Below are 13,914 nucleotides of genomic sequence, written 5' to 3' on the forward strand. Positions count from 1 at the left end.
CGGCGGCACCCTAAGGAGGCCCTCCCTATGGGAGCGCACAGGACGATGGGAAGTTGATGCTGGCAGCAGGTGCTCCCTAAGATAATCTGGGCCCATGCCATTTAGGGCTTTATAGGTCATCACCAGCACCTTGAATCTCACCTGGAGGGCAACTGGAAGCCAATGCAGCTCGCAGAGAAGAGGTGTTACACGGGAGTATTGGGAGACTCCCATCACAACTCGCGTGGCCACATTCTGCACCAGCTGAAGCCTCCGAGTGGTCCTCAAGGGCAGCCCCATGTAGAGAGAATGGGATGCCATATTCCAGTGGTGGCGAACCTATGGCACGAGTGCCAGAGGCGGCAGTCAGAGCCCTCTCTGTGGGCACTCGCAACATTGCCCCAGCTCCACCTCCCCCCGTGACCCCCTCCTCACCAGCAGTCCCCCCCCCCCGGAGAGTCGCCCCTGAGCACAGCCTGCACGGAGCAGCACAGCAAAGGACATGGCAGCCAGGCAGCAGGGACAAGACTACACCCTCACGCCCCGTAGCGCACAGATGCCGCTGCTGGACCATCTGGGCAATCTGGAGGCAGTGGGTGGCCCTGCAGATGGGTGGGGCCAGTGTGGGGGCGGAGCAGATGGGGCGGAGCGGGGGCAGGTGGGACCGTTTTTTGGACACTTGGTCTCTAAAAGTTTCATCACTGCCATATTCCAATTAAGGTGTTTTTATGTATTTGATTTGTAACCCCTTTATTCTTCTCAACCAACTATTAAAGACAACTTACAGTAACATTCATTGAAGTTTTATTTTTGAAAGCTTTTGCCAAAATAAACACGTTAGTCTCTAAACTGACACAAGATTCTTGATTACTTTTGCTACAAAAAACTGACATGAATACTTTTTGGAAATTATCCCACTAAGATATTATCATTGTCTTTTGTAATAATAAGAATATAGACCATTATGGATTTTGACATTCTGTAAATTGATGTAGCAATCTTTTACTTTTTCCTTTTATCATGCATTACTATTAATTATTGTTGAATAAGGAATTAGACATTCATCCTAATCAATTAATTTAGCACAACAGAAAAGAATTCTCACCCAGCACTCTTTAGGACAGTACATGGAGTACAGTGAGTCAAAATATAGAAAATACAAAGCTTGATCAAACCTGCGAGAATAGTTGTGTTGAAACAGAAAGCAGCCTTTGTGAACATATTCAGTAAATGCTTCTGTACAATAATAATTAGCTTAATAAAAGACATCAAGCCAGAATGATCCATTCGTTTGCAAACATGAGTAATAACAAAGTCATGCCAGAATGGATAGCATGGTATTCCATTTTGGACCAGGATATTACATCAAATGTGTGCTAGAGTGGCTGAGCAGACGTGATAGATGAGAACCAACAATTGGAAGATCAAAACATACATTCTCATGGATGCGGATGTTACAGAACAGCATGAAAAGAAGACAAATGTTCCGGAGATCAACATACAGCAAACTCCCAAGGATTGCCCCTTCCTAGATGGGTATCCACTGGCCAGCCAGTACCAGCAACTAGCTGTCAGGTATAGTGCCTGAGTTTAGAATTTCCATTAGATATAAAATTGCTGTTGCTAGGCCACCCTCTACAAATAAAATGCATTTTTATTCACGTAAACAGTATTGAGGATATTTTTAAAATAATGCATTCTCAGCCACAATCAGGCAAAAGTTTTTCTTTTAATTGTGTGTCATACTGTTGTCCCACTCTAACATGGCTGCAAATACAAGTGTTCAAACACATTGGAACGTATATAGTGATAGAGGCTAAAATCTCAATGTACGGGAACTGGAGTTCAAGAGATTCAAAGTAACATCAACCGATTTAATATTTCCAAGACCCCTGAAATTTAAGGCTGATAATTCCAGATAAACGTTTTGGTTGAACCGTTGTATTCTTCCGGTGATGATTTAGGAAGAGCATATTCACTAACTTTCTGCAACTTTCTCTGAATTTGGTTGGTCACAAAATAGGGTCTGCCAGGATCCCCGATCAGCAATTCAGTCTGATCATCCTGGATGCATTTCTTCAACCATTCGGAGAGGCTGTCCGCAAGTTCTTCGTTGTAAAACATGTCCCCTAAGACAATAAGGTCCCACTTGCCTATATCAGTACCAATCAGGTTCTCTGTTAAAACAGGGATGGGATCTATGTTGTTCAATTCACAGTTAAGCACCATGGCAGCAGCTGCAACTGAGATACCAAGAAAATAAATTAATTAAAATGTTGGGTAATGTTTTCTTTTTCAATTGCTGTAGGAAGAGTGCAAGAAAGAGCTGACAAATGTCATCTGAAATTTAGATACAACCTCTTCTCCTAGAGAAGATGTAATGCAAGGTAACGTTCTTGCTTCCTAGCCAAAAAATAGGCTTGCTGCTTGCCCTCCCACTTCATTCACATTAAGTCAGACTCATTTCTTCTACGTGCACATTATTGTCTCTGTTAGGTAAGTTTTTAAATGTAAGATTTCAAAATAAGACCACCTGACAGGCTTCCCCATGGAGGACGTGGGAACCTCTTTCACCTCAAATACCTCCAGATGGGAGAATAAGGAATTTGAAAGCTGCTCTTTATATCAGTGTTTCTCAACCTTGGTAACTTTAAGAGGTGTGGACTTCAACACTCAGAATTCCCCAGCCAGCTGGGAGTTGAAGTCCACACCTCTTAAAGCTGTCAAAGTGAGCAACATTGCTTTATATAATGAACATGTTCCAGAACCTGCCAAGGTATAGACCAGGGGTAGGCAACCTCGGCTCTTTTATGACTCATGGACTTCAACTCCCAGAATTCCTGAGTCAGCATAGCTGACTCAGGAATTCTGGGAGTTGAAGTCCATGAGTCATAAAAGAGCCGAGGTTGCCTACCCCTGCTATAGACACACCAGCATTTCTAGCATTCTTTCCGTGTGAGAGTCACTGCTTGTCATTCTCAAAAAAGAGGCATTTGCTGAAGGAGATGAGGAACTGCTCCCTTATTTACAAAGCATTTACGACGTGACATTAAACCAACATATGGTCTGGTTTGAGATATGAAATCAATCATAACTCAGCCTTGTCTTTTTTTCTTTTTACCCACTTCCCATTGTGGTTATGAGTGAGCTCGTTAAGCCATAGTTTAAGACTCCTAAGGTATCATTATGTGTAAATCTAATACAGATCTTTAGACTTCAAAACATGCTTGACACTGTAGGTTTATCCTAATGAACTTAGCTTGTCCTACATCTGGTAGAAAATAGCTTACCAGGATCAATATCATTTGCAACAACTTGTGATGCTCCACTTAGGCTAGCTGCAATAGCTGTTGCTCCACAACCACTTCCTAGATCCAGAACTTTCTTCTTTTGGACCACTTTTGGATTATCAAGAAGATATCTGAGTATATTTTGAAAATAAAGAATAGTAAAAAAAAATAATCAATCTTGCAAAGTCTGTTAATCAGCTCTTCAAAATGCCTTAACTCAATTTGATCTGAAATGTTTACATCTCTAAGCAAAATGCTAACAACTTTGTCTTTTAATATGAAACTGCTTCATCATCAACTAAGCTAAAATTGTATGAGAATGACTAAAAGAAATTATGGTTGTTACAAATTTTTATTTTTACAAACCACACTTCAAGCTGATCTTCAAGAGAGAGAGAGTTTCTCGTCCTGTGACAAAAATATCCATTGGATATAATTGAAAATTAAGGAGCTTGATTAACCCTTACTAAATGACCATGAAGGCCACCTCTAGAATTCATAAGTGGAAGGATGTCTTATATATTATATTAAATGTATTAAGCCATATTTATTTCAATTATTACTTAATATAATAATCAGTTTGCTTTCATGAATTGTGCTACACCACAAAGAGGGACAGAAAAGCTAGGCTTATGTGCTGTAGATGCTAAATCAGCCAATGAAATCTTGGGCTGTATCAACACAACAATTCATTAAAATAACAGGAAATACTGCAGTGGTCATCCCAGTATGCCCGGAATACTGAGTGTAGTTCCAGTCATTATAATACAAGAAGGACACTGAGCAATTGGAAAGAGTGAAGACTAACAAAGATGATGAGCTTAAAAATGGAATCATGTACAGAACGGTTAAATCTAAAAAATAGGGAAAATAATAGTCAACTTTCATTGTTTAAATGTCACAGGGTATGGATTTATTTTGTATAATGCCTAAGAATGGAGTGGATTTCATGGCTGAAATCCAAACTGAAAAGCAACAATTTCCTGACCATGTGAGCTATTAAGCGTGCCTCCTGGAGTAATGGATGCTTCGGTGGTGGTGGTGGTTTTCAAGCTAAGATTGGATAGCAATTTCACTGAGATGGTCTCAGTACCCTTATCCTGGGCAGAGGGTTGGACTAGAAAACCTCCAAGGTCACCTCTCTTCCATAGCCTCTGAGATACTCAACCAAAACTATTGTGGTGCTTTATCTATAATGGTCACCAGGGGCAATATTAACTGGGTTCAGCTGATAAATCCCAAATAGGACAAAACTGGTCATATACTGTCACCTGGTGGTCAGTATAAGTAAAAGCACAACACAAGGCATACAATACATAGGTATGTAAAAATAGAGACATTGTGAAAATAAACCCTTTAAAAGGAGTTGTGGTAGAACTTGTATAAAAGCTTGTATGTGATGCATGACATTTGTAACATCCACATCTCTCTGATATGAGAGCTTAAGAAAAGGGAAGTAGGTCATACGCCACTCTAAAGACTCAACCAATAAACCACATTATGGCTCAGTGCAATATATGAACTCAGTAAGCGTGGCTGAGTCTGCATTTTTTTTAATCCCATTTATATCCCGCCCTTCTCCGAAGACTCAGGGCGGCTTACAGTCTAAAGCACAAATCAGTGTGCTTAGCAATAATTTTAATGTTTGCTTTAGTGTGTTCTTATGAATTTGGCTATGGTGTCCTAACAGTAAGTAAATTTTCAGTGGTCAAGAGGCACCCCTGACATTTTGGAAGTTGGATGCTAAAAACAGGGTAGTACACATCTTGTGTGTGGCTCGGACTGAAATTTGGGGAATATTTTGCATTATGGCCCTGTTTCTCACCTCTGAAATTTGGGTCAGTTTTCATCATCATCTGGGAAAGATCTGAGGGCCACATATAGCTTTGGGTCAGCAATCTGATTTTCTGAGTAAAGCATAAAAGGCTAGGTCCCAGAATACATTAAGCAACAAGCCTTGGTTTACAAGTCACATTGATGGGTTCACACAACTTTATAGTCGCAAACAAATCACATTTTGCTTGAATATGCTGCAGGAACCCAGTAAATACATCGTGCTGAAAAATCAGGCCACTATATTGGGGAAGGTTGCCATATGTGGTTATATCGTGTATGGGGCAGTTTGGGTTCAAAGGATCAAAATGAAACTACCTCATCTATTTAAAGAGCTGTGCTGGCGCAGTAATTAGAATGCAGAATTGCAGGCTAACTCACTGCTCTCAGCCAGGAGTTTGATTCTGACTGGCTCAAGGTTGATTCTGCCTTCCATCCTTCCAAGGTCAGTAAAATAAGGACCCAGATTGTTTGGGGCAAAATGCTGATTCTGTAAACCACTTAGAGAGGGCTGTAAAGCACTGTGAAGCAGTATATAAGTCTAGATCAGGCATGTTAAGCTGCCGGCCTGCGGGCCGGATGCATCATACTGAAACCGCACCCACCCCGTTGCCGGCAATGGGAAAAAAGTCGCAATACATCGTGCGACGTCACGTGACGTCGCAAGTTTGACATGCCTGGTCTAGATGCTATTGCTATTTATTAGGTTGATATCCTGTACAGGAACAACTCAATCGTTCTACCTTGTCCTCACAATAACAACCCTGTGCAATAGACTGGGCTCAGAAAGAGCAATGAGCCCAAGGATGCCAACTGAGCCTTCCAGTCTCTGTTCAAACACCTTAACCAGTAGACTACACCACCTTTCTTTGTTTACGAAAACTTTGTAATTCCAAGTAACACAAGAGCTCAGAACAAGCCAGCACCAATTAAAAGTTTCCTAACGGTTCTGGGAATAGGAAAAGTAAACAATTATAGCATTCATAAAAGAGGTGGAAATTAAAACCTCAAGGGTCAGGACGGCAAAATCTAAAGAATGAATTTGGCAAACTCGGCGAAAGATCTTGTGATAGGTGATGTGAGATTATCAAAATCTTTCAGGTCTTTGCTTCATTTGCTTCTATTTCATTCTGAGGTTTGTAGGCACCAATTCTGAGATTGTCATTCTCCCAATCATTGAAACAGGAATTAAGCCTAGTATGGATGTTGTTGTGATTCAGGGTCAGCCTGTGGGTTCGGCAGTTGGGTCGGATGACTCAGAGGAGGAGGAGGAGGGGGGTGTTGAAGAACTTGCTGATGATGGCTTTGAGGCTCCGCAGAGCCCCCAGCCAGGCCCCTCCCACCTGGTGGAGACCCAGCTGTGTGAGCCTGACAGCGTGGATGAAGATGACCCACAGCTGGCCCTGTTCAAGGATGCCCGACGCAGGAGGCAGTCAAGTAGGAGTAAACAGAGGAAGGCAATGGGGCTCCTCGGAAGGAGGCACAGAGAAGCCACGCCCTGAACTCTATATAAGGGGAATGTGTGGGAGGGCTGGTTTGCTGAAGGCAACTGCTTGGATTGTTCCTCCTTCTTAGCTCGTGTTTTATGGTTGGTGTCTTGTCTTGCTCTTGTTTTATGTGAATAAATTTGGCAGGCTTTATTCCAGCCTCTTGCCGTTTGTAAAGGGGTCGTCCCTGCTTTTGCTGCAGGGCCGGTAGCAGGCTGGTACAGAACAGATGTAGCTATATTGTCTCTGAAGACTTGAGATCATTGTTCAGTTGTATTTCTAAATCTAGTCCTTAACCTGGATGCACTGATTTCAAAAGGCCTCAACTGCTCCAGAAGATATCATAATTCAGCATAATGATTTATGCAATAAATTCAACTGATCTGAACAATGTACCCCCTATAACAGGTAGCCTATGAAAAGTACCTGGATATCTCAATGGTCTGCAATGCTGTAGCTAGTTTAATAGCTAAGGGCAATGACAGATAGTATATAGTTTCTTTGTTAATCTAGTACCACTGGCAACCAGTCCCTATTTGGGACACCATTCCATGTACTGATTATGAGATTTAGGCTGGGTTTGCATTACACTCATTTATCAACATTGTATCTTAGAATGATATGCAAATCCAACATGTAGTGAGTTTATTGCTCAGTTCATCTTCCCCAACTTGGACATCTTCCCAATGTATGGACTTCAACTCCCAGAATTCTCCATCCAATATGATCAATATTGAGAACTGTGACAGTTGAAGTTGACAAACTGAAGGGCAATTTATTTGAAGAAGACTCATTAAGGTTATCAGCAGAACTGAGAAAGTCCTACATGACTTGGGATAAGGATTCTTTTGTACACTAATATGCCTCAGGCTTTATAATATACTGTTCGGGAAATCAGGTGAATTCCATTTTTACTATCCTTTATTATACTATTATAGCACCATTTAGTCAGCTTCCTATTAAGCTGATTGCACAGCAGGTAAATCTCAACCTTCTGGTGTTCTATACCTGGATAATCCTTGGCCTCCTGGCCAGTACATTGCCCAGTAGGGCTCCGCATAAGGCCACAAAGCAGCTTTGTCATGCCAAAACCTGCAATTAGGAGTCAGAAGACGTAATCTTATTTCTGGGGTCAGGTTCCCACTATCAATGATTTCCGTATTCTGCTCTAGAAACATTCTCAGTTCAGGATCTACATGTCTTCCTGAAGTTCTTCTATGGTAGCACCTCCAAACCAAACAGTCTCTCTGCTTCTTCTGCAAGTCTTTTCCAAAGCTGGTCCTACCGCAAAAGTGCAGCAATCTTCTCCAACTGAGAAAAACCATGTGTCCTTTTCCTGCTAGGCCAATGTCTTCCCAACTTCAATATAGATGGTTAAAAATATTTGCCTGGAGCACGTCAAGATTCTCCAATGTCAGACTGGGAATGAGGAGATCTCACAGTTCTGGCTTTCAGAAGGAATGGGCAACACTCCTAAAAACAGAAGAAGATATTTTTGGTTCCTGAAAAGAAAATAACAGATTTTTACTACACAGATTGTCATAGGTTAATTACTTAAATGAGAACTAAGGCAGGCTGTGCTTTTGTATTTAAATTGTATTATTCTTGTTTCTGATTGATATTGTTAATTCTTTTACTTAACTACCCCTGTCTGAATTGTTTTATGAAAATGGATGGAGGCTTTTGTTAAGGCCACTAGTAGTCCACCCTATGTAGCCTCCTCAGAGTGGCGGAATATTTTTGAACTTTGAATCTCTTGTAAACCCCATGTTTCATTACTGACCTTGTTATGAATAGCATAAATTAAATTTTGCTCTCGCTTCTTCCTGATTATTACAAATGTTTGCCCAGTTCCCACCGACAGATCCTCTTTTCATTATAAAGCTATTATAGATTATGATATCTTTGTATGTATCTTAAAAATGCTTTGTGTCAGAATCAAGAACTGGGAGGGGGCAAAGGCCACATGAAAATCTCTTTGAAAGGGAGTATAAAAGTAAAGGTAAAGGTTCCCCTGCACATGCGTGCTAGTCGTTTCCGACTCTAGGGGCCGGTGCTCATCTTCGTTTCAAAGCCAAAGAGCCAGAGCTTGTCCAAGGATGTCTCCGTGGTCATGTGGCTGGCAGGACTAGACGCCAAAGGCGCACGGAACGCTGTTACCTTCCCACTGTAGTGGTCCCTATTTTTCTACTTGCATTTTTACGTGCTTTTGAACTGCTAGGTTGGCAGAAGCTGGGACGAGTAACAGGCGCTCACTCTGTTACGCGGCACTCGGGATTCGACCTGCCAAACTGCCGACCTTCTGATCGACAAGCTCAGCTTCCTAACCCACTGAGCCACCGCGTCCCATTGGAGTATAAATGTTATCAAATAAAAAGTGTGCATTTTCAGAACCAAAAAAGGAAATCTTTTAAAATATACTGTATAGCTCATTTTTAGTTCTTCGCCTCCACCTCCTCCCTTAGGGCTCTCTTATTTAGAACATAAAAATCTTCCAAAACAAACTTGATGCTTAATACCTACATGGACACGTCCATATCATTCTCCTGGCAGCAATATAGAATTTTAAGATTTTTTGTTTTAACATCCTAGTTTAATTTGTAACTCTGAGATTTCCTGGTGATTTCCAATCCAAGATTTAACTGGAAGAGATCAACTAGATCAGGGGTGTCAAACCCGCCACATCATGTGACGTGTCGTGACATATTGCGACTTTTTCCCCATTGCCACGGCCGGGGTGGGTGCAGTTTTGGCATGCCATATCTGGCCCGTGGGCCAGCAGTTTGACACCCCTGAACTAGATGTAGTGATGCTGGTTTTACCTGGAGAAGAGAAATTACATATACCTCTTTCCATTAGGTGCGTTAGTCCATAAAACACTATATTCCCATGTAATTAATTTATGGTGAACATATCCAACACACCTTCCTCCTCCTATTTTCCCCACCACAAACAACCTGTGAGGTGAGTTGGGCTGAGAGAATGGCTCAAAGTCACCCAGGTGACTTTCAGGGCTAAGAAGGGACTTGAACTCAGGGTCTCCCACTTTCTAGCCTGGTGGCTTAACCACTAAACCAAACTGGCTGGTAATGGTTGACAATGTACTACAGAATTAAACAAGCACTTATTTGAGATATGAAAGAGTTAAACTCTTTCTGTTCTATTCTGTTAACTCTAGTTTGTCCTGTCCTTGGAATGAAACAAGGTACAGAATGGTGCGATCTTTTTCAACTGCAATACACAAAATTAAAAAAAAAAAATATTCCTTAACCTTGGATGGTCTTATCCTCGGCAGGAGGAGGTAAAGCACTCGAAGGATGAGATCAGATAAACTTATCCTCCTTTTCCTTGGCAAAAATCAAGTGAGACAAAGTTATATTTGTAATTCAGATGCAATTAATTATGGAATCTATATAAACTGGTTGGAAACCTCCATGAGGTGGAACTTCATTACACATATAATTGGAAATATGAGAGGGTTTGCTCCCCACCATATCTTTGGCATTTTCTGAGTGGCAGAAAGTACATAAAGTCTTTTAAAATTTTATTCTATTTTTTTTAAAAAAAATATTGGTTTTCCAGTTTAACATCTATATATTTAGAAAACATCATGGTGACTGGGTAATCAAAAATTCAGTAACAGAGTTTTTAGTACATAGTTCAGGTTACATTATCAGAACATCCTTCTTTATTTCCCTTAACATTTAATACAACATGCTTAAACTGATAAATTTCTAAGAATAACATGATCAGTTAAAAAGTTTTGTCAATCCAGTTTTAGTTAGACATATCCATGTCCTGTTATTAAATTTGACCTAATTTTAATTTGGGTTATGGTATTCAAGTTTAGCCTTTGACATCCAAAATAATATTCACCCCCCAAATTTCCCATATTTCACTACACCAAAAATTGTAACATCTAACATACACAAAATAGCTGAATAGCTAAACTCTACCTAATAGATTTTCTATTTCACATCCTGATACATCAGACGTTACAGATAAAACAACCTATATTTATCAGTCTACATCTACTTATACATATTGAAATTCTGTTTTAATTTTTAGCAAATTCTTAGTTCTTAGTTAAAGTATTGGACCATAAGAAAGGCTGAGCGCCAAAGAATTGAAGCCTTTGAACTGTGGTGCTGGAAAAGATTCCTGCAAGTCCCTTGGACTGCAAGGCGATCAAACCGGTCAGTCCTAGAGGAGATCAACCCTGACTGCTCTTTAGAAGGCCAGATTCTGAAGTTGAAACTCAAATATTTTGGCCACCTAATGAGAAGGAAGGACTCACTGGAGAAGAGCCTAATGCTGGGAAAGATCGAGGGCAAGAGAAGAAAGGGACGACAGAGAATGAGGTGGCTGGATGGAGTCACTGAAGCAGTAGGCGTGAGCCTAAATGGACTCCAGAAGATGGTAGAGGACAGGAAGGCCTGTAGGAACGTTGTCCGTGGGGTCGCGATGGGTCGGACACGACTTCACAACTAACAACAAGAAGTTAAAGTATTCAAACATCTTTTAACATCAGACATGGGATTCATAAGCCAAATTTCCGTTATTTCAGAATACAAATTATAATGTCTAAGATAAATCTGATATATACATGAGCGCATTCTAGTTTTATCTCACAAACATTTTCTATTTCAGATCCTAATAGATTACTAAAAGAGTGGCCCTTAGTAGCTCACTAATAACTCATTTTTTTAATCTAACTCTAGTATTCTTTTTCTGCCAATCAGGTTTCCAGACCAAAGCCCTTAGGTTGCCAGATAGGTCTCCCTTCGCTCCAACACATATTATTTGGGTCGAAGGAGACCATGTGACCATCAATAACCCACAAAAGCTAAACCATTTATAATCATTAGGTTGTTACCCTGTTGATTCAAATCTCTGAGTTTGCTCTAATGTCTTTGTTTTCAATTCAGTCTGGACTCTTCTTTCCTCTGGGTTCGTCTGCTTGAGATAGAGTGTCATATCCAATTTTGCAGTTGCTGCTTGGCTATCCAGGCTTTCAATAGGCTGCCTTTGTTGATCTTTCGCGTTCTCTATTTTAGCATTACTATCTTGCGCTTGAGATACTTCTGGAATTATAGGCTCTTTAGATGAGGTGAAAATTTGAGTATTAAGTTTTCCCATGCTTTGTTGTTGTTCTTTAGAGTTCCCTGTCTTAGTGATAGTTCCTTGTGCTTTTAAAATTGTAAGTTATTTGGATGGAGTCACACTTTGGATATTAGATTTTTCAATATCTTCTTGTTGTTCATTATATTCCTCTGTCTCAATAGTAGTTTGTTCCAGTTTTGTTGTTTTCTGAATTGTAAGTTCTTTAATTGGAGTCTGGGTTTCAGTTTGTGGATTGAAGCTGAGACCTTGATTTTTCAGTCTGGAGATAAATATCTCAGTAACTTTGTGAATTGTTTCAAGTATAAGCTTATAGTCAAGCAAAGTTTGTGGCTGGTCTCCCTCCATTTCTGGAATAGTTGTAATTAGTCCTTTAGTGGAGGCTAATTTTAAACAAAAGTTAGTAAATGTTCACCTCCACGAATCTTAAAAGCTAAATTCAGCTTGCAGCTGTTTCAGGTTTTTATCTTTAGCTAGCGCCAAGGACAAATCCAGATTATAAACAAAATTATCTGGCAATAATATTCACTTGCTGTACCAGACTTAGCCACAAGATGTCCTCAGAGTATTAAAAATCCTTTTCAGACAGAGTAAATTTTATCAAATTCAATCTTTCTATGTGTTTTTTTCTTTTTCCTATTTTTCTTCCTCTTTTTTCCCCAAATAGGTAAAATAGCCAGTTCCCATGAAAATAGGGGTTTTTGGGTCACCAAGAATAAGAGAATAAAAGGGATGTGAATCCAATTTAGTTAATAATAATTTTTCCAAGGTATTTTTCTCCTGGTGCATTCAAACGCCACCATTTGTGAGGGTGGGAAAAAAGAAAATCCCTCCCCTCTCTCCTTGCAGGGGGAAGCAGATTCAGGAGGCTTTTAACAGGAAAGTGTAGGAAGTTGGAATAAGGAGAAGGCTGGTCTCACCCAGTTCCTCCGCTGTGCTTTCAGGTGCTTGATTGTGTGTTTGGCCTTGGCAGGAAACGGCTGAAGTGATAGGCCATGGGAGTGGCCGATCCTTTCTTCGTCAGTCCGGAGAGCTGCTCCAGGTCAACAGGAGAGCTGCCACCCTTCCACAATCGACCGAAGGGTCCTCTCCCTCGCTCGTTGCCCCTCCAGGGTGACTTTCAACCCCTTTACAGGGGTCCCCTGGCGAAAGAAATCCAGACGACGTGAAGAGCGATCGCCTCACATGTCTGGCCACGCTGCGATTCAGAACCGGAAGCCTCTAAATTTTATTCTATTCATTAGTGCAGTTTTTCTCAACCTTGGCAACTTGAAGAAGTGTGGACTTCAATTCCCAGAATTCTCCAGCCAGCAAGAAGAGGATGACTGGCAGCAAAGTGGCTGGACTCAGTTACAGTGGCAATGGGTGCACCATTGAGAAACTTGAAAGGCCAGATTATGAATAGATCTTCATGGAGAAAATCTATCTATCTGGTTGCTAGGAGTAAAAAATGATGTCATTTGCTGAGAGCAACTGATGGAGATTTGCAAAAACTTTATTCTGCACAGAAGAAAGGACACAAGGGGATCATTCCCACTAGACCTGTGCAAAGTCCACTCCTTCAACAGTACAGTTTTTATAGGTACTTCTCTATAAACCCACCTTAAGCCAGTCACTCTTGGGTCATTATGGCCTGGGTCCGGGTTATTTGAGGGAACACCTGCTGCCGGCATCAAACGCCCTTCGCCCAGTGCGCTCCCACAGGGAGGGTCTGCTCAGGGTTCCGCCGGTGAGAGATTGCCGGCGGGTGACACCCAGGGATAGGGCCTTCTCAGTGGGAGCGCCTGCCCTCTGGAACCAGCTGCCGGTGGAGCTGAGAACTGCCCCCGACCTCCGATCATTCCGCCGGGGCCTGAAGACCTGGCTCTTTGAGCTCTCGGGCCCAGGCTGAGGAGTAAATTTTTAATTGGGGTTTTAATTGTGTACAGGGTTAATTTAATATTTTTTAATATGGTTTTAACTTTTGTATATTGGATTTTTTAATTCCCTGTAAACCGCCCTGAGTCCTCAGGGAAAGGGCGGTATACAAATGCAACTAAATAAATAAATTATGACCTTGTTAAGGTTTATTAATATTGGTTACCTTGCATTTGCAATGTCTAGCAATCATCAGCACATTTGCCTCTAATTTCCAATAACAAGTAGCACAGCAGCCCCCTCCCCGCAAGTTCCTCTTTTCACATGGCATAGCATTACTTTATGTA

The 13,914-nt window shown here is 41.1% G+C and overlaps 1 protein-coding gene across 1 annotated transcript; it reads right to left on the minus strand.

The window, feature by feature from the left end:
* Positions 1 to 1,878: 1,878 nt before the first annotated feature.
* Positions 1,879 to 7,914, minus strand: ETFBKMT (electron transfer flavoprotein subunit beta lysine methyltransferase; the record flags this gene model as incomplete). Its single annotated transcript, XM_083365168.1, has 3 exons — positions 1,879 to 2,222; positions 3,270 to 3,400; positions 7,598 to 7,914. 3 exons carry the CDS (start codon positions 7,912 to 7,914, stop codon positions 1,879 to 1,881), a joined length of 792 nt encoding a protein of 263 aa, XP_083221294.1.
* Between the last annotated feature and the right edge of the window lie 6,000 nt (positions 7,915 to 13,914).

This window comes from Vipera ursinii (genome assembly GCF_947247035.1).
Source record: "Vipera ursinii genome assembly, chromosome: 6".
Classification (NCBI taxonomy): Eukaryota; Metazoa; Chordata; class Lepidosauria; order Squamata; family Viperidae; genus Vipera; species Vipera ursinii.